The sequence below is a fragment of the Aspergillus pseudonomiae genome (assembly GCF_009193645.1).
Source record: "Aspergillus pseudonomiae strain CBS 119388 unplaced genomic scaffold BDV37scaffold_26, whole genome shotgun sequence".
NCBI classification, from domain to species: Eukaryota; Fungi; Ascomycota; class Eurotiomycetes; order Eurotiales; family Aspergillaceae; genus Aspergillus; species Aspergillus pseudonomiae.
This window is the reverse complement of record NW_022476018.1, coordinates 140,501-167,342: the sequence shown is the minus strand read 5'-3', so window position 1 is coordinate 167,342 and position 26,842 is coordinate 140,501. Positions and strand designations below refer to the sequence as shown.

Here is a 26,842-nt window from a genome sequence, read left to right as displayed (position 1 = left end):
CGATATCTATACGACTACAATGATGTATCATAACAGTACCCATATTGTTCAAGGAGAGCATTAGAATGGACATGTGGGTTGGCTGTATCAGACCTTTAGGATTCGAGACAAACAGTTGGCCTAAAGCTTCTAACCAAAGCAAGCTTTGGAAGGGCCTTGGCACTTACTGACACGAATTCATTGCAGACAGTCACCACGTGACCAGGATGCAACAGGCTAGTTTAGCAACGAAGTCCCTGAGGGAGACATGACACAATAAATGGCCAAGATGATTAATATCAAGGATAGGCAATCCCGAAAGCTTTATTCCCGCTTATCTGTGTTCTGAATGAGCTTCAAGTGATCATGATCACATATAGAGAACAGATCCATCATCTGCATGGGCACCATATATATTTCCATGAATGAAATATCAAGATATCTGTTTTCGACATGTCCACACCAATATCGTTGTATCTATTGTTATGAGTTATTTCACTAGCAAAGCACACTCTGAGGAATATATCAGTAAGAAGACCTCAGAACTCCCATTGTACATGCTACCGAGCAGAATGTTGTCTTTGATCCTCATCGCGCATCAAGAAGTTGCCAAGAGATGGGCTTGGGTTCGGCCCGGCGCGAAGAAAGTCGGTGATTTATGCCGAGTGGGTTGAACCCCAGGAGCCTTAATCCGGTATCCTCGTCCGGCTCAAAAGTACTTTGGCAATCCATAACCGTGGGACCGGATGATTACGTCGATCTCATCTATCTCAAACGTCGCGTCCATGTTTATTCCGTCCTTTTCTACGCTATTGTACGCAAAGAATAGAACAGGTTCGATCTTTCCCTTCAGAACACTGAGGTCTAAAGGTACACCAACGACATAAGCCACCAGCATGAATATGCCTTTATCATAGGTCTTGCTCGAAAATCTTTCTTTTTTTTAATGATCCGTCTATCTATCTTTTTATTATTAATTTTTGAATTATTTTTGTGCTAGCTGGAAAGTTGTTAACACAATTACATACAAACATCAATGGTAGACGGCATCGGGATGTTCCATCCGCCGATCGCAGTTTGTTGATCAATCCAGATAAGCATTCTGGCCTTGCAAAGAGACGTTCTCGAAAAATTCAGCCCTGCAATCGTCTCGCAGTAGTCATTCTCTAGAAGGAAATGATCATCTACATGGAATCTCGTCCATATATCTTAGCCTGATGCTGCCACGCGTCTTCCGATTTTTTCAATGTGCCAAGAAAGCCACCCACTCGTATACGCACGGAGCTCTCCGTCAACGCGTTATCTGCACGCCTCACACTAACGCCACTAAAATACTGGCTCAATGGTAATACTTTGATACTAACGACATGGATAGAACCACGATCGAAAAGAGCAATGGATGCGGAAGGTTGGCTAGTACATGTACCGTTTCTTAGTGTATGTACCCGTATCGCACCCACAGTTCAGCCACACGTTTCATCTGGAATTAATCTGTTCATATCCTTACGGCTCTTGGAATAAACGCTGACATCTCATTGTAGGATTGGAGCTATTCGAATACATGAACGCTTTGAGATGCAACGATGCCAGTCAAGTCCCACATTGGCAGCAATTTTTTATGAATGGTCATGCGAAGTGATAGTTGAACCTGACCCGTGTATATCGCAACTACGAAATACGCAAGCGGAGATAATGTGGATTCCCGGATGGAGTCCGATTCATCATCCACCCACACCAATGCCAAATATAGGGCTTGCAATCGTGGTTTCCCATGCCAAGCCCGCAACGCGCTGGTATGGGGCATGGAAGATTTGAAAGGACATTCGGAGTTTGCAATGCTAGGAAGGGGAAGTATAAAGCAGACGATACTTCCTTCTGATTGCATTTAACATGACCCATATTTGTTCTTGACAGTTGTCACCCGTTCGATCTCTTCATCACCCCGGCGTGCCCAGACGCCTGTCACTCGTTAAGCCATTTGTCTATTCAAGTTTCATCATGAAATATTCAATCTTCAGCGCAGCACTGACTCTGGCAGTCAGTGTATCTGCTGCTGCTTTCCCAAAGGTGTCGTCTAACATTGACAAACGGGAAACTGCCAGCCAGATAATCCCCGAGTACTTCACCGGTAGCTGTAGCAAAGAGAGGATGACCATCCGTAAGGAGTGGCGTCATCTGACTGCGAACCAGCAGAACAAATTTCTCGATGCTGTACAATGCCTGATGGACAAACCTGCCAAATCCGGGCTGACGGCTACTACGAGTCGGTTCAGTGACCTTCAAGCTCTTCACCGTGGAATGACCAATACTGCACATGCGGATATCATTCACCATGTTGTAAGTCGACCCCTCCTTGTCCTTACCATTGTATCTAACCATTATGTGGAAAGGGCCAATTCCTCCCGTGGCACCGCTACTACATGCACATCTACGAGACCTTACTCCGAGATGAGTGCAACTATACTGGACCCATACCGTACGTTCACCATGTTTGCTTTCGCCTATTTCCCGTATACTAAGCTGCGTTACAGATGGTGGGACGAACAGAAGGATGCCGACAGTGGTAATATGTGGCAGTCATCCATGTGGGGACCAGATGCCTTTGGCGGAAACGGTACCGGACCAGACCTCTGTGTGACCGACGGTCGTTTCGCCAACTACACCTTGCACATTGGTCCTGGCGACGAAGACACCGACTATTGTCTGCGCCGTGCATGGGACAACGAGAACGCGATTGCCAATGCGAACAGCACCGCCCTCAACAACTGTAACGCTTACAACACTTTCTCGCCCTGGTGGGATTGCATTTCCAACATTCCCCATAAGGGTGTGCACACCTACATCGGCGGTGTGGTGCGTATTAACTTCTGAAACCTTGCAGTGTATTTACCCCTTGCTAACTAAGTCACCTTTTAGATGGCTGATATAAAGTCCTCCCCCGGTGACCCGATCTTCTTCATGCATCATATGTACATTGACCGTGTTTGGTGGAAGTGGCAGAAGGAGGATCCGATCAACCGTCTCTACGATATCAGTGGTCCTACCTTGAACCATACTGCCAATGTTGAACCTGCCGGTGGCTGGCAGAATGCAACCCTGCACTATGAGTTGTCGTCCTTCAACATCAAGCCTAATGTTACTATTGGGCAGGTGATGAACACTCAGGGTGGATACCTTTGCTACGGGTATGACTAAGTCTATTATGCCTAAATGCATGGTAATTCTAGGCGATTGAACTTAGCATCCACTAAGAATGTTGAATTGCAAGAAGCCGCTATATAAGGACAAGTCTCCAATGGGTAAATAATTGTGGTAATTGCCAAGACAGCTACTCAAGAAAGCCTTCTGCAAGCCCTAACCCTGCGCCTAAGCCGTATCCAGATTTATCATGTAAATTCCGTCGGTGTATCATTAGTGCAAAGTGGCAGTAGCTGAGGTGTTCGCTTCGCGCCGGTTATTCCATTTCCCAAAAAGTCGTGATGTAGATCGTCCTGCATTGAAAATATTGTCTTGTATTTCCACGAAAGGGTGAGGTAGTAAAAGGATGCCAAAGCACATTGGGCTTGCTTTCGACAGTTCAGGTGAAATTTCACATGTTCACCAGGAAGATGTGTGTCTATCTTTTCTCACCTAGGGTATTATAATAAGGGTATTCACTTCATACTGACAGTTAGGCCTTTTGGATAAATGGGTTGAGGTATACCGGGCAACAGCCATGTCTGGTTTCTCATGGCGGGGCCTACAGCTGCCCACATAGATTCCAATGTCCGAGATACATGTGGACAACGCATAGAGTCCATATAGAAGATCGTTACATGCAACTCTTGTCACAGAGTCTATCTATGGCAGATTTGTCTCCCAACACCACAGAGAGCTGCAGTCTGAAGAATGGAGTTGAAACATCATCCGTGCATTAGAGACCCCCACATGCCCAGCACGACCACCCCATATTCTGGATTTTATTGGGCGACATTTCCTACAATGAAGCTAAGTATGCAGACATCAGCTCGGGCTGTATCGGCCCTACATTTTCAGTCAACTAATAAGACACAAATCTCGCTAATATTATCTCGCGATGCAAAAGCTGCAAGTCGTTCTGTAAATAATCGTTAGCTGGCCATCACCAGCTATTTACTTTGGATCCTTCTCTAAATTTCGGCTATTTCAATATCAATTATTCCTATTGGAAGTGGCGTATAACGTGAATAAACATCAGATACCATTATCTTGTATATGTCGCCGCTGGAGGGCTATTAGAACTAGTTTAATATTAAATCTTTCCTATCCAACCTCATACTTGGATACGATATTTATCCTCTACACTGGCGTCCAGCTAGGGAGCCACATGGCCCTCTGGCCTATATCGTTGCATTAGAGATTAGGCAACTAGTCGGATCGTCAGAAAGGCGTATGTGGCAGACAAGGCATCTACGCAGGTTGGAAGCATATACAATTATACAGCGGTAGATGTTACGGATAGGTATGGGTTTTAGACTTGCAGTCCTAGTTCCTTTCGTATTCTGCAGACCAAGTGTGTAGAATGGGTAATCGCTTATTGGTGTCGCTAAACCAATACGAGTAGCGTAGGCATACTCATGCCACCATTGGGTACATATAATGATGATTAAAATTTGGAATCCCACATGGTTTGCTCCTAGACCACCACATAGCTCCCATAGGAGAGCTCCTAAGCACATAACGGCACCTATATTGTTCAATTGACTGGTCACATCTTTAGTTTCAGAATAGCAGATGCCATATTCAGAATGGAAAGACACCCTTCTTAGTAACCCCACTCCTGTGCATGCGACCTCAGTGAGAGGGGCTCGTGTGACCATATCCAGCTTTTCTTCCACAGCGGTCTGCTATCGAATCATGGCTATAAAATGCTGCTTCTACCCCTACATCTAGTACTAGGTCTTGCGCAAGAGCTCCCAAGTTACCGTTCGGCTGCATTGTTTAGGCCTGGTTTCTTTTTTACTATCTTTAGTTCTGAAATCTGTCTCCATACTCTTAGGAATCACCCAAAAAGACATCGTCATGTCGAAAGCGGTTGATAGCAAAAAATTCCTTGCCAGTGACCAACAACTCGCTTTGATGTGGACAGGGACATTTCGAACAAATGGAACTCGTAAGTCCCGTAAGCTCAGAGTGGGCAATTTCATACCACTCACAGTCAGAAATCCAGATGTTCATGTGAAAGCGTTCGATGGAGGCAGAACACAGGAAGAGAAGTATCTTTTCAGGAACGTCACTGCAAAACTACGAAAAGCTCGTAGAGGTCAAAGCATCTTATGATGGAGGAAGTTATTCAGCGTTAAACAGACAAGAATATCGATACATGTTCGTCAAGCTAATCATATGTAAAACATTTCAATCATGCTAATATGAACTAGTATTGGACAAAAGAAGCCTCCGCCAAACCAACCAGTCATGAGCCAACCAGACGTGATCATCGGCATTGCCAGACATGCTGCGACCAACAATCACTTTGATAGCTTTTTCCCCTTCTGAAACTAGTCCGATACAACGGGTCATCGCTGAGTGTGCAGGGGTAGATATACCACTTCCTGGTATGTTTCATGGATCGGAAGATGAGTTCAGAGGACCTGTGTCGTGTTGATTCATTGTTGGAACCAACAGTGTTTACTGTTCACGTGGAGTACGGATGCAGAGTGTCGTCGAGGTCCTTTGAGATCATAAGCTGATTAAAGGTCCTGCATCGGTTCCCGAATGAACTTTTGCCTTTTCATTAATCTATTCTTAGGATGACAGTATGTAACGGCAATAGTCAACTGCCCCGGGATTATGTCTTAAAATGGCTGTTTCAAGCACAAAGCACTAAGTGTGGCCCTACATACGCAGGGCTAGGTGCTCATAAGTAATGGGTAACTTTCAAAAGGCTGACCGGAAGTACTATAACTTTCGCTCAGTCTTTCATAGCGTTCCACATTGCTTGTATCATGATTCAGACCGACTACGAGACATAATCCTATTGACGTCTCTTCTAGAGTTGCTTTTCCACGGCCGAGACACGTGAGAGTGACATGATTCGCATGAAATGCTTGCAGGTTGATAAAAGCCCTGCCTGCCCTATCCAGCCAGTAAAGCAACCCATCATTTACAATGGAAATGTCCAGAGTGAAGCCCACCACAATTGACTGCTGTCAATGAAGGCATTCGAGGTCTATTCTTTGGTAAACCTCAAGTATCTACATACATCCCCTTGCTATATTGTCGAGTGTTTCAATCATAATATAGGTGGTCGCTATTACTCTTTCAAATTCCTGAGATACCGTTGTGGGCCTTGTCAATGTAGAGACCTTTTAATTGGAAGAGTTCTTGATCGAGTAGGTGCCTGCTTACGCCATACTTTCACTTATATAGGGAAATGGTTAGGATGAGGTATCATTCCGCGACATTCCAGAGGGGAATAGTTTCTACATATAAGGGGTTCTATTCTTCCTCTTCAGATACGGCAAGAACAAACCACTGTTCAGTTCTTCTTTTTATTCTAACACACTGGATCTTCACTGGGCTTTTTGCCTATTTGTCCTCACACAGTTGACAGGTTGCCTACCCTGCATAGCACCTTTTTCGAAGCAAGTCTCTGATGTAGCATGCTAAGAATGGTGGCTACCGGGCTTTTAAAAGTCCCACTATAGTTTCAAGCAACTCTTCCTACACTTGTCGATCATGCGGTTGGTATATGTGTGTACGAGGAGGCGACTTGCAATTTTACCAGCTGCAGCCATAAGAACGGTTGTATCCCCAACTTGACATACCGTGGCGAGGGGTAACAAGTGAAGCCAAGCATATTATGTTTCCCTTATTGTAGGTACTTCTATGGTGCTGCTGTTGGCTTTCGGGGCATATCAAGCAAAGCCGAGGTTTGACTGAGACTATTTTTCAAAAACTTCGCATTTTATAAATCTATGTACAAATCATAAACTGCAAGAACTTAATCTTCTTACGCCATAATGCATAAAAAAGGACAGTAGGTTTGGTCATTGTGAGCTTTGGCCAGTGCTCACTAAGATAATTGAACACAGGCACTGTCGTCGGTTACTTCATCTAGCCCGGGATCGCGTCATTGACGAACTCAATGATACAAGTACTAGTAAACCTACTACCGGCAGATATCTTATCAGAATCTGTATATGCTCGGCAATATCGGATAAACTGCATTTTAGCTGCATATAAGCGAGATTAATAATTGCTCAGACTTTATGCCAATGGCGTTATCAATTAAAATACGCCGTTTGGACGATCCGAAGTCACAATAACTAGCGGGGATGATGAGAAGGAAAGGGAATCGTAGAGCTATAAGTATCAGCATAATCCAATGCCTGGAATGCAGAATATTGTATTGACAAGGGAAACAACTAGCCTGCATTTAGCACTGAAGGGCTTGTTTACTGCTACAAAATGGGGTCGTTCACACAGGTTAGTCTACTGCTAGCAGCAGCAGCAAGCTTGCCCTTCAGCTCTGCAGATGGACAATATCGTTCTCGTCCAGACCTCGCAGTCCCCAAGCTGAATATAACTGTGCCGGCGTCTGATGCCAATAGCACGGAGTATGTGTTTGTTGCCCCCTACGCCAACACCATCCAACAGCCTGGAGCTTATATATATCGGAAGGACGGCGATCTTGTGTGGTCCGGCATTGGGTACTATGCAGGGTTTGTAGGCAACTTCCATCCTACTACATACAATGGGAAGACTGTCCTTCAGGCCTTTCAGGGGTCGATGGACCAAAACCATGGGGAGGGTGTTGGCCAACACGTGCTCCTTGACCAAAGTTATGAGCATGTAAAATCTACCAAAACTGGCAACCACCACATTCCGTCTATTCACGAGTTTACTGTCGTCAACGGCGAGACTGCGCTTGTGGAAATCTACCTTCCGACCATTGCAAACTTGACAGAGTACGGTGGAAATTCGTCACAGCAGTGGCTTGGAAACGGACTCTTTCAAGGTTTGTTACCCTCGGACAGTATCAAGTGTGTGCACATGATTGACGAGAGAGCAGAATTTGATATCGCAACTGGAGAGCTCGTGTTTGAGTGGAATTCCTTGGACTATCTTGATCCTGCAGGTGAGCTCCACTCTGCCCTATCTATCTAAATACCGGGACTCCTTCTCACTGTATGGCATCTAGATTCCCTGAACCCATTGGGCGGATCCGCTAGCAACAGCGGACTCTCGTCAGCCCAAACCTGGGATTACGTTCACATCAACAGTGTTGACAAAGACGACGATGGCAACTACCTCGTTTCTTCGCGACACTTCAGTACAATCTTCAAGATCAACGGAACCGACGGCTCCATCATCTGGCAGCTGGGCGGCAATCATTCCACATTTACTCAGGATTTCACATTCGGATTCCAGCATGACGCCCGTTGGCGATCACAATCCGACAGCATCGAGGTAGTTTCTTTCTTCGACAACTCAGGCAACGGTCACATCACTTTCAACAACGTCTCCAGAGCCTTGTTTGTCCAGCTCAATCACACGGATAATACCGCAACTGTCCTGCGAAAAGCCACTGCCCCTTATGAGCTGCAGGCTAATTCTCAGGGAAACGCCCAACTGCTTTCGAACGATAACCTATTTGTTAGCTGGGGGTCAGCAGGCGCATTCACGCAATTCAATGCCGACAATGAAATCCTTTATCATGCGTTTATCGAAGATGCGGTCAGTTACCGTGGATTTCTAGCTAATTGGACTGGGACACCGAGTGAATCTCCGGCTCTGGCGGCCTATGTGGATTCAGCCAATACAACTAGGTTGTATGTTTCGTGGAATGGAGATACGGAGACCAAGGCCTGGAAGTTCTACCAGGTTCAAGAAGGTGGTGACTCCAACGAGGCGCAGTATCTTGGTGAGCAAGCCAGAACATCATTTGAAACAACTTTCCTCAGGGAGAGCGAGTACCTTCCTACAAGTGATGTGAAATATTACGCAGAGGCTATTGGCAGTACTGGCAATGTCCTTGTGAGGACCTTGCCATCTATCGCAGTCGGCTTTACCGACATTACTAGGAAGTGATGGAACAGGTTCCTTAGAACTTGGCATGTGATTAGCAGAATATGATGTACCTTTCGGTTGTATAACATGATACTTGAGAGTATATGCAGGCAGACATGTCTTAGCATCAACATACTATATTACATCCAGAGAGGTACTTCAGTGAAGCAGAAGCTCGGCGAAATAGAGTATCATGCCATTCAAAATGAATTGCCTCAAATGGAAGCTCAACGTCCGGAGGCAGTTGCTATCAACGACGAGCGAATGGATGCGACGGAGTACGCACACCGTGACGTACTCTTTTGGATGTAGTCGTACGCAATTAGTTTGGGTCCGGTCTCAATAACAATATATGAACTTTTGGCCGGGCTTAATGAAGTTGTCAGGAATTCCACGCCAGGTATCGGTAGTAGCGTATATCAGGGGTACGTAGATCCAAGACTAGAAAGCCCACGTCAGTCATACTGGTGGAGTAATCTGGGAAGGTTGAGTCAGATTAAAGGCTATTTGGACCCGGATGATGTATTCCATAACCGACAGGGCGTACTGCCGGCATAACAAAGTGCAGCCTATCTCTCCCAAGTAGCTATAGATATACGGATATCATCTGCCGCTGATGGAATAACCTCATTACCAAGGTCCATGTCCGAATCGGCAAGATAGTGACATGGCGATGCAAATTTAGACTGAGCATTTCAACGAATAAAAGGGCACTTTTATCGGTCTCACAGCAGAGCTCTCAACACAACCTGAACGGGCAATGTGTGACAACCAAACCATGTCAAAACTGGTGCTTCTACATTGACTGATGCCACGAGTCATTTTCCATGGAGATAGTGTCGCCTGGTCGAGCTCATAATCCTGGTCCCTAACCGGGGGGAACCGAGTACTCGATCTTGTTTGGGCTGGGCTGCCAGGAGTCCACTTCTCCTCAACCATTTCGTTTCGGTTCTTCGTCATAGAGATTAAAATCACTACTTTCACCTTTGTCTCAGATCTTCCAATCCATACGCCTGCGTCAATTGGCAACTGGGCCAGACTTTCAGACAAACCGCATTCCACAATGGGCGTTGGCCATTTTGTAGTTCTTCTTTTGGAGAGAGATCGTGGGCGAATACATCCGTCTGGCTCCTTAACATTTCCATCCGTGTGAGTTTTGCTGCCGATCGGAATCAAGTCGCTGTGAACGCCCATTCTGCAAATTTGATATGCAATCTCATCTTCAAACTATCTCCCGGCAACCTGATGAGGCCCGCATGAGATTCGAATAATCATCCGACGGGTTGGCATTATATGGTATGCGGCACTTGGATCCAAATACACCACAACGGTTGTATACTGACGCTTCCACAATCTCGGGCATCACATTATTGGCCAGTATATACGATCCTCCGCTGTTATGGCTAATCTCTTGTTTGATACACTGCCTGAGAATCGTAGCGGTAGGTCTCATAACCTGTGGGGTATTCCGTGGAAGCGTGACGATTGACAATAGGCTTGTGACCGTCTTGCCCTATGCTGCAAGCCATAGTGCCGGTACAGTTCTGCACTCTGAATGTAGATATCTTTCTTCTTCAAGAATCGTCTATCTCTCATCAGGTCTGAGGTGATGTCGCCTTTTCTTCACAGCGGGTCATTGAGTGATATATCATACCACCAGGAGGATAGCTCTTGCGAATATTCGCCATGTCCTACATCATACATACTCCTACATTATGGTATGTCTTCCGCTGCTGTGTTATCTGATTTAAAGCATACCCCACTGAAGGAGACCTCGTGTAGCTGGCTTTCCCTGAATATTTGCTTGACAGTGGGTATCAAGATCGGCACAGCCTCGTGGGTCCCTCAGCCGCACTCGTAGTCATAGTGGCGAATACTAGACGATAATTACCCCCCCACCTGGTTTATGTCCTGTAATGACAATACACCTTCTTAGGTATTCTAACTTCACCTCCTGGATAATACACAAAAAGAAGGGAAAAGAGAGAGAAAAGAAAAAGAAGCCAAGGGAGAAAACCACAGTGTGTATACATAGAAGAAACAGAAGACGGTTAGAAATAGTGACGCTGGGAGAATACCAAGTGAACTATCTTCAATCCATTATCTCGTACCAGGAACTGCCGCAAGACATCGGGAATTCTGCGATACATACATGCAAGGTTCAAGGATCGACAAGTAGGCAACGTGATTCAATCAAGATCGTCGGACAATATAAATACTTCGATGCCCCTCACCTTCCCTCCTTCACCTTTTCCTATTCCCCTTCCCTTACCAGCTGTGTTACCTTCTGTGTTTGAGGCACAGTCTAGTCCTAAAGGAACATCCTGTTTCGCTCACAACAAAAGAAAATAAAAGACAAATATGCCTGTCACGCTTACAGTTGCAAAGCACGGGGCAGAGCAGTGGAGGGCGGCAAAGGCCACCACCGCGGAGGAATTGCTCAAAGGAACATCTGCGAGAGATTACAGACGCTCCAAGAGACTGGTCCAAAGTTCTTTCGATGAGAACCAGGTCGACGGGACGCACATCCTACAGGAAAACCATATCTCACCATCAGAAAATGGCCTGGTCCGGGCAGTCTGGGCGGCCTACAGCAATCATCATCATCTTATTATCCGTCCCGAAGATGTCTGGTTCGCCATCCTATCCCAACTCGGCTTCTACGTCAACGCACACGCGGAAGAACTAAGATCGTACTTTGTTTCACATGAGGGACAGAAAGAGCTGATAGTCAAGAGTACGGTAGCAGACTTTGGGCGTCTGGCAGTCGCGATGACAGAGCAGATCCAGGCAAACGTCAAGGACCCTGAGCTGCGGGAATGGATCATGCCTGCATTCAGCACAACTACCCCATCTGACACAATAGTGTCTGCCATTCTGATGATGGGCGCCATGCAGAAATACTTCTCCTATACCATGATGCTCATGTGCGGTATCCCCACCGTGACGTTGCTCGGCGAGCGGGAGGACTGGGCCGTATTACTATCAAAACTTGACAAGATTCCTGAGTTGGGGGAGGAACCGACACAATTTGCAACCCTTCTCCGGCCGGTTCTGGAGCACTTCATCGCATCGTTTGATAGTCCGTCTTCCCTCAGTGTGCTCGACTTCTGGGGAAGGTCTGTCCATCACCAAGGCGGCGGTAGTGGCCCTTCCTATTTGTCCGGCTGGGTCACAGCATTTTGCTTTTGGAATGCTAGTGGCGAGCCCCTCTATCATAAGGACTCGGTGGGCCAAGGTCACGGCTGTAATCTCGATGGTGTCGGGTATCACCGTGTGGACACAGATTCGATTCCTTCTGGTTTCAACACTGTTCCCGTCAACGTTAACGACAACGGCCATGAATATCACACCGTAATGGTCGCCGGTCTGGTCGGAATCCAAGCCTCAACAGGACCAAGTGCTGAGAGCCCGAACAAGGAAGCTGGATCTTTGAACACTATTCAACCGGTAGCAGGATGGTGGATGTATGAGATCGACTCAGCAGCGGAGGAAGCACGGCAGAAGGAGAAACGTGACCTTCAAGCCGAAATGGACACTATAAAGATGCATGCCGATTGGCATAGTGATACCAAGCTCAGCGATCGTTATTGGACGCTGTGCAGCATGCATCAGAAATTAGAAGTGTTCTGAGGTCTATGCGGTTAGACCTTTTATCACAAAGGATACTGCACCACGGAAAGGTGTACCCGGAAGCTTTCATTAAACCACAGTATGAAAACTGCTACTTGCTCCTGTATGTAGTTATCAATAAAACAGATTGATCTTGCTCGGTTGTCTTGGATTGCTCTACAATATGTTCCTATGATAAATCGCCAATACTGAGCGTGGTGGCTGTACTTTTAGAGCGTGGTTAGTATTAAAGGGCCGTAGGAAAGCTTTCGTCTATCGTTTGCGATGTAGTCGCTACAGGATCCCAGTTGGTAGTGTGACTTGGTACAAGATACATAGTGTATGCATTGAGATGTTTCAACGCTGCACTCACGGATTTCAGTGGCTACGACGCAAGTTCAAACAATATGTATAGCATTGAAGGGTGTTCATTTTTATTTATCAATTAATCGTACCAAATCATTACCCATGTCATCCGAACTTTACTTCAAGCGAGCTTCAACGACACCAACCGGTATTCCGGGGGCTCTCCACACTTTGACCAACCTTAGCCCAGACATATCAAGTAGACGTTCCCAGTCCTTCTCTGTGCGTTCACGTCCAGCAAACGTCATCATAGTGTGGTCCATCCAAGCATGGAACATGTTGGAGCCAACTTCTGGCAGGATATATTCCGTGATCAAGACCCGAGACCTCTCGGGATCCATTGCTGCGGCTAAGTTCTCCAGAATCTGTCTTGACTCTGGCTCATCCGGCCAGTCGTGTAGACAGCGGCGAATATAGTAGACCAAGGCCCCTGTAAAATGATCAGTTAACAAGTAATGGCCAATAGAGCAACATAGTGCCTACCTTTGATTGGCTGTGGCTGGAAGAAATCATGGGCCATGGCCTCAATTCCAAGCGGCTGTCTTTCCATTCCATTATCTGCGATAACGCTAGCCTGGTCCTGGAGTATAAACCTCCCCGGCAGCTCAGGAGCGCTTTCCTTGATTTGACGCAAGATGTGGCCTCGGCCGCCTCCCACATCAACAATGGTGGCTGTGTCCTCACTGGCTAAGCTGCTCAATTCCTCTACAAAGGGGTAGAGGCCAATCGCGATGAGCCCCGAGTCCTGGGCCACCATGGCTTCATTGAACGTGGTAAATCGGTCAGGGAACTTGGATATGTGCTCAAACATTGTCTCCCCTTCGCAGTTGTGTACAAACGTATACGGGTTGTTCCGCAGACGAAAGTTATTTTGCCAGTTCTGGCGGCGCAGAAATTCATGGTTCTTCAGCATGGGTGTGAAATATTCATCCGCCCTGGAGTTCCCTCGTTAGGTAGTCGATCGTGAGATTGCGCCGTAGACATTTCTTACATTAGCTTGTAGACCCCATCATTTGAGGTGCCATGTAGATCTCTGAAAATGACGTGTGGGCGTATTCCTCCTCCCCGGTCTCTCGGAATGGTCCCATTGGGGTAACTGCGCGCATAAGTCGTACTGTCTAGGTAGTTAGACTCATCAACACCGGATGCTGGACCATGATACCTACCGATTACCTCCTTATCCACGCCGGTCTTTGCAGAAAGTTCCTTGGCTGAGATGCTCTTCCCTCCAGTAGGGATGGCGTGAAAGATTCCCGCCTCAAGCAGGGCTCTGATGGCTCCCATATTCGCTGCCTGTATATCGTCAATTATTTATCTGATGCTACATTTTGATCAGGAGTAATTATATTTTGTATGCTTGTCTTACATCTTCGAACTTGGAGAAAACCATATCTGCAGGTCCGCGAATGGTTTGATAGAGGCGAGCGGCCTTTTCCATGAGATTGTATCTGGCATTGTAGCTGTCTGCCTCGGATACACGCTCCTTGTACCGAGTAGCAGCCGCGATGACCTGGTCCAGATCATCTTGAATCGGATCAAAATTTGGATCGATGCTACCCATTTTGAGCCAGATGAGCTTCTAAGTCAGACAACAATGAAGCTGAAGATAGCGTACCCTTGTCAACATGATCCCTGCAGGGACCTCGCAATCAACTTATAGATAGTTCTGGAAGAAGTCCGAGATGTGGAGTGCGAGGGGGTGGCTTCTACGGAAAACACCAATCATTATTGTTGGAGTACACGACTAGTGTGATATGAGGCCTTCTCTATTGCGGAACCCACCGAACGGTCTCCCTGTGGTGTGTGTTTAGGGCTGGCACGGTTGAGATATCACATTCATATCCACTGGACAGTATACGCAAAGGTTCAGGGGCGGACAAAAAGTCAAATCTCCAGTTACGATCTGCGCCGTCGGAACAACGCGACGATCTACATCGCTCTGATTGGCAAGGTTGATGGGTTTATACACATGGACTTCGTACATGACGACCTGATCCTGAGGCGAATGTAGCTCAGACCACCTGTCATGAAGACGGTTGGCCCCATTCCTCTCACACAATCAATACGTCGCCAACACAACACGAATGCTGAGACATTAGAGCTATGGGTCCCGTATTCTCAGCTGAAGCCACTGTGTATCTGACATGTCATATTTGCCCCACTTCATGATTATCATCGCCCAATAAGGCATAGATGATCATACTCACACGTCTTCCGCGAGCAACATCCACCAATTAAGTCATTATCCATGGATCACAAATCGCACCATCTGCAATCACTCCCGTCTGACAGAGAACCGGTTTTCCCTACCACCTGGCTCTTGGGTTTGTATAATGTATGTATAACCCCCTGAATGCTTGCATAGCACCAGAAATGTTGTCTTAGCTGCTGCACGTCAAGGTTAGTCATAGACTTCCCTTGATGTAAGCATTGTCCCTCCAAACGTCTCCCGCAACCCTGAATTATAGCAGCCGTCAGCCGTGGTACTAGTCTCACCTTTCCAGAGTCTCGGTGATGTTTCCCTACGCTAGACGGCGTCTAGTGTTATATGATCTTGATTTATCATGTCCAAACTCGGATATGCCCAAATGTCAATGGTTTTGCATTAGCTGGTGGAAGCTAAAATCAGATTGCAATAAAGAAATGTTGGAGAGCTAGAGCCACATAGCCACCAGCGACTCATTCAGAGCAAACGCAAGGGATCCATTGTCCAAATTATGACGAGTGACATTGAATTTAGCCAGTCGCAGGTCTATGACACATAGTGCAGGCTTACACCCTACACTATACAATGCCGAGCCTCCTTCTCTTTGTTGCATTCCCTTTGGGGTAATAGTCTATGAGACTAATAGAGGTGTCAAGTACCTAGTGAAGATCATGCTGGCCTGGGGCTGTATAGCTATTGGCTCCTCCAATATCGCAGGATTTATCCGGTTAATGGTAAGGTTACATTCTGGTCGGTTGCATTCCAAGAATTCAGGAGTGGCAGTGGATGGTGCATGACTAGTACCATTGACGATCTGCATGTATGGTTCACTTTGGAGGAGTGCAATGAATAGGGCCCATACTCATAGGATCGTCGTTTAACGAAAGTTATCGGAACACTTTTAAATTTTCTATCGGGGAAGCCGGTGTCGCGAAGATCATCGTCCGTGCTTTTGCTATGACCATACCGACTGGCTGAAGGCCGAACCCAATCGGTGATCATGAAAGCAGGCGACATGTCAAAAGTAGAGCCATTGAGACTATTATTGCATAATGTACCGACATATAAGTCCAATTACCCCAAGTCCTGGATTAGGGTCGACTTAAAACAAGCATCCAGGTCTGCAATGGTGGAGCTTTTTCGTCTGTTAAGGGCGCAAACTAAACGGAGGACTGAGGCTCAGACGCCTACTACACTTTGGCCACGATAACCCCAGACATTCGCTATGGACTTGAGCAAAATCCCGGTAGCGCCTCCACCACCAGGGGTTACTCCCAACTTCGATAACCCGGAGGGCTCAAAGTTCAAGATCTACTCCGTCAGCATTGCAATGTGCTCATCCGCGACCCTTGTCTTACTTCTTCGATTGTATACGCGCTTGTACATTTTAAGAACATATGGGCTAGATGACCGTATGTACCATCCCATTCATGCTTTACTCCCATTCTTGCATCAGCTTTCGTCAATGCTAAACATTACCTAGTGTGCTGCGTGATGGGGCAGATCTGTGCGTGGATTTTCGCCATCCTGAGCTTAATCAGTAAGTATACCTGACTAGGCCACTATCTCACAGGGCCATCAACTAACGGGCGCAGACATTAAAAACGGATACGGCGTACACGTATGGGACTTGCATCTCGACAAGCTGACGCCATTCAAGAAGGTTTGTCTGTCGCTTAGCCCTTGAATACCTCCCACATACTAAACAATAGCAGTATGATCTTGCCGAAGAGGACGTCTACGCCCTCGGTGTCTGGTTCGTCAAAACGGCTATCCTACTCTTCTACCTACGACTCAATCCCGAAAAGCGTTTCCGCCAAATGACTTTCGCAATCATGGCCTTCGTCGCTTTCTACAGTCTACTGAGCATTCTTATCTTCACACTCGGGTGTAACCCGGTTCAGGCGATGTGGGATGTCACCATTAAGGATGCCAAATGTGTCGACCAGTTCGCCTTTGTCTACGCGAACGCAGCGTTCAACGTGTTTTCTGACCTGGTGACGCTGATCCTCCCCATCAAGCTTTGCTGGTCACTGCAGACGTCGCTGAGGCAAAGGTTGCTTCTTATGATTGTTTTTGGGACAGGTTCATTGTAAGCACCATAAATGATGTGCGGACGTGGTCAGATTGCTAATCGTGCGTATCTAGTTGCTGTGTGGTCGCTATCCTACGAATCGTGACCATGATGCCCTATATTCACAGCAATGACTTTACACATTTCAAGGTCACCCTCGCAAACTGGTGGTATGTTCATAGGTCTATGATATTCTCACTGCCCACAGCTCAGAAGGAATATACTAACCAGGCACATATAGCATGATCGAAATCAATGTCGGCATAATATGTGCCTGTCTACCAACAATGCGACCGCTCCTAGCCCGATCCTTCCCACGGATTTTCAGCAGCATTGACCGGAGCAATAACAAGAATTACAAAGGCTCAGGTGGCAGCTATTCCTTGAAGCCACACAGGAAGATCCGCAACTGGGACCATCTTACAACTCTTCAAGGCACCCAACTGGCGACACAAGATCTGGAGAATCGAAAGAATTCGGAAAGTGTCCAAGAGTTGGTTAAGCCCGATGGACACAATGAACCCCATGGAATCATGACCAGTACAGAATATTCCGTATCTTACAATAGGGACCATAGTCATCTCGCTTGAAGTGAAATAGTGAGCGATCGAACATGCGTCGTGCGGCTTCTGGTTCCTTACGAAAATATCTACTTTAATTATCCATGTCATTATTTTGGGACATTCTTACTCTTTTACCATTCTACTACATGTATTTACTATGTACTATTGATTTATGACAAGTACGTGAATTCTCATTCTAATCGTGTAAAGCCCGTGTCAATCATGCCTTTAGGCTTTTCCTAACTCCCGGCCTTGTTCGGAGGAAACGGTGTCATCTTCTCCCTTACATATCGGACGGGACACGAATCTATCCGCCGGATCTTCCCCTTATGCAGGGTAATGATCGCCGGAGCCTTCCTGCATAAATTCGATAGTCGGCTTTGTGCTTATTTCCCCATTTGGGTTCGGCCATTAATGCCCGCGGAGTTCGGTGTCTGTAGTAGTTGCTAGTGGTTTGCAGCATACCTGACAAATCAACTACGCTTCAAACCTCGACATTCTTCCATTTAATGGTGGAAGCCTGAAAAGCCCATGGTGCTATACAGGCTTACTGTCGGTGTGGCTGATACTGATTTTATTTTGGCACGCTCTTGGAGTGTTCTTGGCAGAGCCAATCAGGGGTTGGTTGGAATTAATTGTTATTTTTGGAAGATTCTGGGGTAAATCCTAAGGTTGGCAGGCAAAACGGAGAACATGGAGGAAGTAGAAGAATACAGCTGTTGTGGGATGTTTTAAGTAGGACGAAAGTACTGATTGTGTTGACAACGGTGCTATATATAGTAGTGTGGGAAGCCCAAGGAGCATGAGGGAAGGTCAATCAATAGATTAGTAGATTTCCTATCTTTGGTTATTCAATAGATCTTCTGATATTCTTCTAGAATATTATCAAAATTGCTCCACCGCATTGTAGCTCCTAGATATTATGCAAATTCTCTATATAAACTGCACCGAGTGGCGCGATTGTGCCTTCGCAGAATCTCCAATCTGCAAGATAGCAAAATCGAAGGAGCGATATAGTCTTGGGTACATGCGCCCTTTATCCCAGGAATGAAGATCTCCAGCGATTTATTTAGTCGTAGACGCCGCTTTGGATGTGGTATTTCCATGTTATCATATCAGCCCATCAGTGACGCACCCATGGCTGGCGTCGCTCACTAGAGTGGCATACTTCCGTAGCGTTCCCTTGATAGCCCTTGGCTTAGGCGCCTTCCACTCACTTCGCCTTCTTTCCATCTCTTCCTCGGATACCTCCAGGTCAACCATCCTCTTTTCCGCATCGATAACAACCCTATCTCCATCCCTGACCAACGCAATTGGACCACCCTCCATAGCTTCTGGCACGATATGCCCAATCAAGAAGCCATGGCTTCCACCAGAAAATCGACCATCAGTGAGAAGCGCAACATCCTTGCCAAGCCCGGCGCCCATGATAGCGGAGCTGGGTTTGAGCATCTCCGGCATACCTGGTCCACCCTTCGGGCCCTCGTAACGGATGATCACAACTGTTTTCTCTCCTTGTTTGATTTCGCCTCTTTCTAGAGCCTCGACGAAAGCATCCTCGTAGTCGTAGCATCTGGCTGTACCCTCAAATCGTAGGCCTTCCTTCCCAGTGATCTTGCCGACCGAGCCTCCTGGGGCCAAGGACCCGCGCAAGATCTGAAGATGGCCCGTAGGCTTGATAGGGTTGTTTAGCGGACGGATGATGGGCTGATCGGCAGGAAAGTCCGGCCATGAGGCTACATTCTCTTTCATCGTTTTGCCTGTGACTGTAATTCCCGAGCCATCGATCAGACCCTCCTTAAGGAGCAACTTCAGAAGTGCCGGGGTGCCGCCGATCTTATACAAATCGTGCATAACATACTTGCCGGAGGGCTTGAGATCAGCGAGAAATGGCGTCTTGTCTGACACGGCTTGGAAGTCGTCAATTCTTAACTTGATACCGACCGAGTCGGCGACGGCAATCAGATGGAGAACAGCATTCGTACTTCCGCCGAGGATGTTGACAACTATCATGGCATTCTCGAACGCTTGACGCGTGAGTACATCCTTTGGGCGGATATCTTCTTTGAGCAGGTTCTTGACCGCCTCACCCATTGCCTCGCATTCAGCCCTCTTAGCTGGATCCTCAGCGGGAGTGCTACTACTCCCCGTCATGGTCATTCCCAAGGTTTCAATAGCAATGGCCATCGTGTTCGCAGTATACATACCACCACAGGCACCACTGCCAGGACAAGCATTGCGGATGATATCAAATCGTTGCTTCTCGTCGATCTGGCCGGTAATGTACTGACCATATGACTGGAAAGCGCTAACCAGGTCAAGGGGTTGGCCACTTGCAGAACACCCGGGCTTGATACTTCCACCATACATCATGATACTCGGACGATTGACACGGCCCATGGCCATCAGGACACCGGGCATGTTCTTGTCACAACCGGGTAATGAGATATTAGCATCGTACCATTGTCCGTTCATCACCGTCTCGATACCGTCTGCGATGATCTCCCGGCTTTGCAAACTGTACCGCATACCGGTTGTACCCATGCTGATTCCATCTGATACTCCGATGGAGTTGAAGCGCATTGGTACGAGACCGGCCTGTGCGACCGAGTCGCGCACTAAGGATGACAAGTCCAGTAGGTGTTTGTTGCACGGGTTGCCTTCGAACCATACCGATGAGATTCCGACCTGCGCTTTGGACATATCCTGCTCGCTCAGACCGGTCGCGTATAGCATTGCCTGGGACGCGCCTTGTGATTTAGGTTGCGTGATGTGAGAGGAAACTTTGTTAAGTTTGTCATCGGCATAACGGCGAGTGCAAGAGGACAAGAGACGACTGCTAAGTGGGAGAATGGTCAGCTTTATAGTATCTCTTGGACCTGAACGACGACTTAAAACTCACGACTTGGCTTGGTTATTGAATGACACCCTTGCCGTGATGGCTGAGAGCTTGGTTCGAAGAACACGCATGCTCATGTTAGATATGTGTCTGTTGTCCAACTGAGCTGCGATCGACAACTATCTTTCCAGGATTCCAAACACCTTATATATGCTGACAATACGCGAATATACCGAGTACATAGTCACAATTGGCTCAATCGCACCTCGCTCCACCCCTTTGGCATGATTTTGTCATTGTTAGATATCGCCCCGAAGTCCGAACAGCGATCTAACTGAATTAATGCTGCGGTGATAAAGCCTTAACCAATCCTCATTTTATTTACAAAGTCTCTGATTGGCGCTCCTGGATAGGATTCAGGGATATTGTTGTTGCTTATGCCCGGAGTTCAGGCATGACTCCGGAGAGCCCTAAAATAGGAAATCCTGGTGATCCGGTGGAGATCGGTCTTCGCGCCGTGCCCACTTGTCCCGAGATCGTGAAAGCTTGTTGGACAGTTTGTACATACATAACAAGGGGAGATAGTACCAAAGGGGACAAGGGAATAAGAGAGAGACAATTACTTACTGATGTGGGCAACAAGAGCTATTCTTGTCAGATGTGAATGCTACTAGAATCGATGGCCAAAAGGTTGTGCTCATCTCCTAGAATATACTAACGGTTTGGACGAGTATATTGAAACATATGAAGTAGGAGTAACAACCAACTGGAAGCATAATATAGTTATCAACTACCGACCAAGTATCACTCTGCAGCCTTCACTCAACGACAGGACTAGAGTCACCATCTGCCTCTCTTCGGCAACCATTTCAACCCCTGATTTGTGATGAGAAGACCATGCTACCCACGGTCGCTTTTGAGGACGCGTGTATTCTCCTAATCTCACGCGCGGAGAACCTCTGAAGAATCTGTACGACTGTGTAGGCGGCTTCAACGAGCCCGAAGTCCTCTAAGTGTCGTCCACGTTAGCCGAAATAACTTTGTTTAAAGCAACAACCATACGAAAAGAGGTTTCTTACGGCCTAAACAAACACGAGGACCACCGTTGAAGGGCAAGTAGCCCTACATCGCTGTCTTCTCGTCTCGATACTAGGGTAGATCCTCATCCCACCTCTCAGGACGAAAGACATGAGCGTCTGGTCCATACAGATCCTCACGCCGATGCATTGCGTAGACACAGAAGGCGACATTTTGACCCTTGCGAACCACAACCGGTTTGTCTCGGTTTTTCCCGCCACCAGTTGGAAGTATAGTCGTCTTATGGGCGGTCCTAGTGTTTACGGGGACGGACGGATAGAGCCGAAGTACTAGCATGGGGAAACAATAAGCACGTTCTATATGGTGTTGACATCTACTCACCTTCTCGCAGAACCTTATCTAGATACGTCATCTTCTTCAAGGTATCGCGTGTCATGTCGTCCTCGTTGCCCACAATCGTAGCTATCTCACCGTTCAGACGACTCAGGACATTGGGGTGTTGTGCCAAGCAGAAGCTACAGTGTCAACGTAAGAGAGGAGCCGATGTATACGGGCCCCTAGCTTGGCCGGCTGCCGGTTGGTCTTTACTCACAATGTCCAACTTAACAGGCATGCTGTCGTATCTCGACTAGCTAAGAGCACATTGAGTAACTGGCCCCTAAGGCTTTCTCTGGTGCTCAGCCCTTCTGCGATAGAATCAAAGACACATTGCCCATCCTTTTCGCCACTGTCTAGATTATCTCTCACTCGTGCTTCGATCATCCCCTCAATGAGCTGATGGACAGAGGTACATGAACGCCAAAAGTTAGGACCATCGATTAACCAATATAGGTCTAGAAGCCTGAAGCGCTGCATAACATATCTCTGATCATTACCAAAGTCCTTCGCAAACTTCTGGCCCTTGAACTCTGCAGACCTCATGCTAGCGATCGATTTCCCAAACAGGAATTCGGTGGTCGTTTCCAAGGTCAGGCGAAAGAACAAGGGCTGGAGGTCCACCTCTCCTCCATCGCCGGGTATTTGGCGGAGAAGACTGTCGACGTGAGATCTGAATACGTTGAGGGTTTGGTACTTCTGTCGCGACAGTTATAGGCGGAGTAGCTCTCTGGAGTGCTTCCATGCATCCCCATCTTGCGTAAAGATACCATCTCCTAAGAAGGGAAAGAAGATCCTTCGCCGCAGCCCGAAGCCAAAATCTGCTCGATATTGTAAGCTTGTGACTCTTTAGTCTTATTGGCGAGGCGTTGTAAAGACCCTTGGTGTTTGTCAGAACTGCTTCTACATTCTCGGGATCTGTCGTGCCAAATGCTATTGTTCCAAGGAACTTCTGCTCCAATGTATTGCCGCAGTCACTAAAATGGAATGTAAATAGATCCAGCAGAAGCTGTTCTGAGTCGGCAGTCCATATTTGGATCAAGCGATCAATGCCCCACGGCCACCAGTTTTGTAGTCTGGGGGGATTCGCACAACCATGCAAGATACCGAATTTCCGATCGGACTAGTCGTTGGAAAACATTAAAAAACAAGAGATGTTGTCAAATGAACTGCTTACCTGAAACGCCAAGTACCTCCGCAATACGTGGTAGGTAAGCCATATTGATGCTGCGCCCCAAAATATGTACGTGAAATGCGACAACATACTAACGACTCGTTCAACTGAGGATGAACAACGGATCTCATCACTATTTGTGAACACTCGGTCGTTTTCAGGGACAATGTTAAATCATAGATGAGCATGTTGACCGCAGGTCAATACTATTTTCTTTGTGCGTTAACAGACTTCAGCGAAGGGTGTGTGCAACATTTCTGAGCACAGAGCCAGAACTTGGAGGCCCTAATTGAGTCATTTAAAGTCTGACAGGTGGAAACTCCCTTTGTTAGCTTGGTGGTGTGGCACAAAAAAGGCAGAGGTGGCCCTCTTGTTGAGTATGGAAACTTGTCTGCCAGAACTGAGTCGCGAGGAAGAACAAAGAGAATTAGAACATACCTTCTATCCCGTCTATCCTCATATTGTAGCCAATATCATACCATAGTACTACCTTGACACTAGTAATGGTTGTGATAAAGCTCTTTTCGAGAAAAGTCTAGTCTACGAGATATGCTATCGTCGACTACTAAGAGTACAAATACCACTATCGTTGAATGAACGCTATTAAACCGACACTTCGAGGCCAGTATTGAGAGGCCCATCCATAGGTAGTTTTATCCGGGTTGCTTATCTAGAACCCGCCCTTAATGGAGGGTATAGAATTGCCTACGTCTGGAATGTCCCACTCGTGTCATCGAAAGCCTCCCCCATAGAGAGCCTTGCAATAATGAATATCAGGTTTTCGTGTCCTGACAGAGAATTATTTACGACTCTGACATTTCAAATGGTGGACATTAAATGGCTGCAGGACTCACCATGGGTATCCCAAATGTAGTAGCCTAATTTCTATTATTGAAACTGCCGAAGAATCGCCTTCTTCAAACCATGGTCTAGTGGTCAAGGCATACTAGCATGATAGTGAGAATGCGGGTACCATTGCCCCTAGCCTGTGGATATATATATTAGTAGTTTCAAGGGTCCAACACCCCCCCTCTCCTCCTCTGCCCCTATCAGTCTCATGATGAAGCATCTGGCAGTGTTCCTGTCAGGCTTACCTGATTTGTGACTGGATTAGAAACGGAGATGATCCATGGGTGGCGCGTTCACGTGATTGGACAGTGTCTCTTTGCGCTGCACATTCTGCGTTTTCGTTCTTCCGCTCCATCGCAACCCCAACACGGATAAAATGAACACGAATACGACCGCCATGGACAGCGCTACGCTGCACAAGATTCGCTCGCGGAGATCACATCAGAAGTCTCGGCTAGGCTGTAAAAATTGCAAAAGGCGGCGGGTGAAAGTGAGTACCTCTACTATTTATTGTGTTATTGTGTCGTGTGAACCTGGAGTGATTCTTAATACCGTCGTTCCTGACCGCGAGAGACATCAAAATGCACTTCAACATGTGGACTTATCTACGTTCTCTTATATGCTTCCGTCCAAGAGGATATGACTTGTTGTATCCAAGTCTGCCCCAGAATGCGGCTGACATGCGACAGTGTGATGAGAAGAGGCCATCGTGTACGAATTGCGTAAACCATTCTATTGAATGCGACTTCTCCATATCTACTCCAACATCGCCATCACCATCACCACCTGCAGCATCATCGGCTCGTCAGCGGTACCGTTTCAAACAATCCAAGTATCAGACTTTATCTTCTTCAGCATCTAAGGAAGGAAATCCGCGCCCCGGCGACAACTCTGTTGCTGTCCAATGCAATCTTTCCGCCAACAACAGTGCTGCGGGCGGAATCTCGTTTGCGGATCTTCAGCTCTTTCATCACTACCTTATATCCACATATCGCACACTTACAGACGAGGCTTTGGACCAGCATGGTGTTTGGTCAATTCACATCCCGCAGTGGGGAATCTCGTTTCCCTCGATCCTCCACCTAATGCTGGCTTTGTCGGCTCTCCATCTTGGTCATCAGAATCCAGATCTTCGGCACCAATATGTGATGCAGGCAAATGATCATTTTACTTTTGGTATCCGATCTGTCACTACCGTCCTCTCACAATTGAACTTCGAGAATTGTCAAATGATTTATATGTCAGCAGTCATGATCTGTCTCGTTTACTTCGGACATGGGCCCCGACCAGGAGAATATCTCGTATTCAGTCGCCAAGGGCAGGCTGAGTGGCTAGTTCTCATGAGGGGAGTTCGTTCGATTCTGGCATCAAATCACGATGAGATCTTTTCCGGTATCTTAACACCTCAGACAGATGATAGCGTCCAAAGCGTCACTCCCGACTTGGAGAGAGAATTGCATCAACATTGCGATCGCATCAAGGAGATAAAGACTTTGATCGAGATGCAGACGGCTGGCCCCGAAAGGGACTTGTATATTAGCGCTTTAGGCTGCCTGCCGGACAGTTTCGAGGAAGCTTATAAGATGCGAAGTGCGGGAAAAGACGGCGTATCTTTATTACCTATGGTCATAGGATGGATATATCGACTACCAGAAGCATTCATCGTGCTTTTGGAGAAGAAGAATCCATTCGCGCTCGTCATTCTGGCTCATTGGAGTATTTTGCTAACCTATATGACCTCCTCCTGGCTCTTTGTTGGTTGGGATCAACATGTTATCAAAGGTATTCGGGATTCTCTGAAGGAAGAGTTCCATGATTGGATCAGCTGGCCTGAGACTGTCATCAGCATGCGAGGCTAGTATATAACGTGTGTATATTTTCTGTGCTTAAGGAACAAACGTTGACACACACATGGTCAATTGGAGGGCCCCGGTCTCAAAAGCTCAAACGGTCGCAAGGAATACTTCCACGGCATATCTCCGAATGAGTCTATTTTTAGCAGCAAGCTAGAGAGTATCCACCACCTTTGAACCCTGACTGCGTCATACGTGCAGGTATGAGGCGAGAAATAATAGATACTACTATAGTAGGGGCTAGGCTCTGAATGGTATGGCTCAACATGTGACTTATATTTCCTTAGAAAATTGGTGATCATGTTTTCTAGACTGCTGCAGGCAGTACACGCGACGTTATCATTGTCGACCCTCCCACTTCATATCAGAGTAGATGTTAGGCAGGACATAGTTTATATGGACCTCGAGCTATTGTCGGACGGCCAATTGAGCGCCCCTCGTCCTTGGGGGAGCCTACGGGGGGATTCTCGGCGGAACACGCTCCTAGCAACAACCCTAGAGAAGGGCTACTTCTCGCTGCATAGATTACCCTGGATGACTCAATTTCTCTATTCTTACGAAATATCAGTATCAATACTGTTTATCATCAGTGCTGCGACTCAATTATGGATACTACGACACAAGAAAGTTCGCGTGTTTCCGAGCTGTCGAATGTACATACAGATGGTAAATAGTGATCGCCTTTTCAGATTCAATGCAGCATCACTTGACCGTTGGATTGACTGGTACTCTAGTTCCTATACCTGGCGGCATTTGGATCCCAAGTGTTTTTCCTCTTTCCGCTTCCGACTGAGTTTGTAGGAATATCGCAGATCGAATTTCTATCAGCTGCTATTTCGTCCGCATCCTTGCTGTTGTTAGGTATGGTGTCATTCATTGAGTAT

At 46.9% G+C, this 26,842-nt stretch overlaps 9 protein-coding genes across 9 annotated transcripts; 6 read left to right on the top strand and 3 right to left on the bottom strand.

Moving 5' to 3' along the window:
- Positions 1 to 1,977: 1,977 nt before the first annotated feature.
- BDV37DRAFT_270979 (tyrosinase family protein) lies at positions 1,978 to 3,174 on the top strand (the record flags this gene model as incomplete). The annotated part of the gene is made up of 5 exons (XM_032084647.1): positions 1,978 to 2,016; positions 2,047 to 2,316; positions 2,370 to 2,455; positions 2,511 to 2,832; positions 2,896 to 3,174. The coding sequence occupies 5 exons, from the start codon at positions 1,978 to 1,980 to the stop codon at positions 3,172 to 3,174; spliced, it is 996 nt and encodes a 331-aa protein (XP_031942329.1).
- Positions 3,175 to 7,407: 4,233 nt separating this feature from the next.
- On the top strand, positions 7,408 to 9,030 carry BDV37DRAFT_270978 (arylsulfotransferase family protein; the record flags this gene model as incomplete). Its single annotated transcript, XM_032084646.1, has 3 exons — positions 7,408 to 7,957; positions 8,012 to 8,077; positions 8,141 to 9,030. The coding sequence occupies 3 exons, from the start codon at positions 7,408 to 7,410 to the stop codon at positions 9,028 to 9,030; spliced, it is 1,506 nt and encodes a 501-aa protein (XP_031942328.1).
- A 673-nt stretch (positions 9,031 to 9,703) lies between these two features.
- Positions 9,704 to 10,738, top strand: BDV37DRAFT_246239 (uncharacterized protein; the record flags this gene model as incomplete). Its single annotated transcript, XM_032081735.1, has 1 exon — positions 9,704 to 10,738. A coding segment is annotated over exon 1 (307 nt), but the record flags the coding sequence as incomplete, so codon positions are not given.
- A 499-nt stretch (positions 10,739 to 11,237) lies between these two features.
- Positions 11,238 to 13,051, top strand: BDV37DRAFT_246238 (DUF4419 domain-containing protein). The gene has a single exon (XM_032081734.1). It carries the CDS (start codon positions 11,371 to 11,373, stop codon positions 12,640 to 12,642), a length of 1,272 nt encoding a protein of 423 aa, XP_031942326.1. The 5' UTR covers positions 11,238 to 11,370; the 3' UTR covers positions 12,643 to 13,051.
- Positions 13,052 to 13,103: 52 nt separating this feature from the next.
- On the bottom strand, positions 13,104 to 14,548 carry BDV37DRAFT_293392 (S-adenosyl-L-methionine-dependent methyltransferase; the record flags this gene model as incomplete). Its single annotated transcript, XM_032089401.1, has 5 exons — positions 13,104 to 13,417; positions 13,471 to 13,922; positions 13,993 to 14,101; positions 14,154 to 14,280; positions 14,354 to 14,548. 5 exons carry the CDS (start codon positions 14,546 to 14,548, stop codon positions 13,104 to 13,106), a joined length of 1,197 nt encoding a protein of 398 aa, XP_031942325.1.
- A 1,870-nt stretch (positions 14,549 to 16,418) lies between these two features.
- BDV37DRAFT_282241 (putative integral membrane protein (Pth11)) lies at positions 16,419 to 17,857 on the top strand (the record flags this gene model as incomplete). Its single annotated transcript, XM_032086996.1, has 6 exons — positions 16,419 to 16,605; positions 16,677 to 16,733; positions 16,789 to 16,856; positions 16,909 to 17,285; positions 17,342 to 17,437; positions 17,509 to 17,857. 6 exons carry the CDS (start codon positions 16,419 to 16,421, stop codon positions 17,855 to 17,857), a joined length of 1,134 nt encoding a protein of 377 aa, XP_031942324.1.
- A 996-nt stretch (positions 17,858 to 18,853) lies between these two features.
- On the bottom strand, positions 18,854 to 20,806 carry BDV37DRAFT_293389 (dihydroxy-acid dehydratase; the record flags this gene model as incomplete). Its single annotated transcript, XM_032089400.1, has 2 exons — positions 18,854 to 20,669; positions 20,733 to 20,806. The coding sequence occupies 2 exons, from the start codon at positions 20,804 to 20,806 to the stop codon at positions 18,941 to 18,943; spliced, it is 1,803 nt and encodes a 600-aa protein (XP_031942323.1). The 3' UTR covers positions 18,854 to 18,940.
- A 1,012-nt stretch (positions 20,807 to 21,818) lies between these two features.
- On the bottom strand, positions 21,819 to 23,302 carry BDV37DRAFT_282239 (cytochrome P450; the record flags this gene model as incomplete). Its single annotated transcript, XM_032086995.1, has 5 exons — positions 21,819 to 22,036; positions 22,089 to 22,222; positions 22,300 to 22,740; positions 22,853 to 23,205; positions 23,276 to 23,302. 5 exons carry the CDS (start codon positions 23,300 to 23,302, stop codon positions 21,819 to 21,821), a joined length of 1,173 nt encoding a protein of 390 aa, XP_031942322.1.
- A 1,197-nt stretch (positions 23,303 to 24,499) lies between these two features.
- On the top strand, positions 24,500 to 25,967 carry BDV37DRAFT_246234 (Zn(II)2Cys6 transcription factor domain-containing protein; the record flags this gene model as incomplete). The annotated part of the gene is made up of 2 exons (XM_032081733.1): positions 24,500 to 24,595; positions 24,795 to 25,967. 2 exons carry the CDS (start codon positions 24,503 to 24,505, stop codon positions 25,962 to 25,964), a joined length of 1,263 nt encoding a protein of 420 aa, XP_031942321.1.
- Between the last annotated feature and the right edge of the window lie 875 nt (positions 25,968 to 26,842).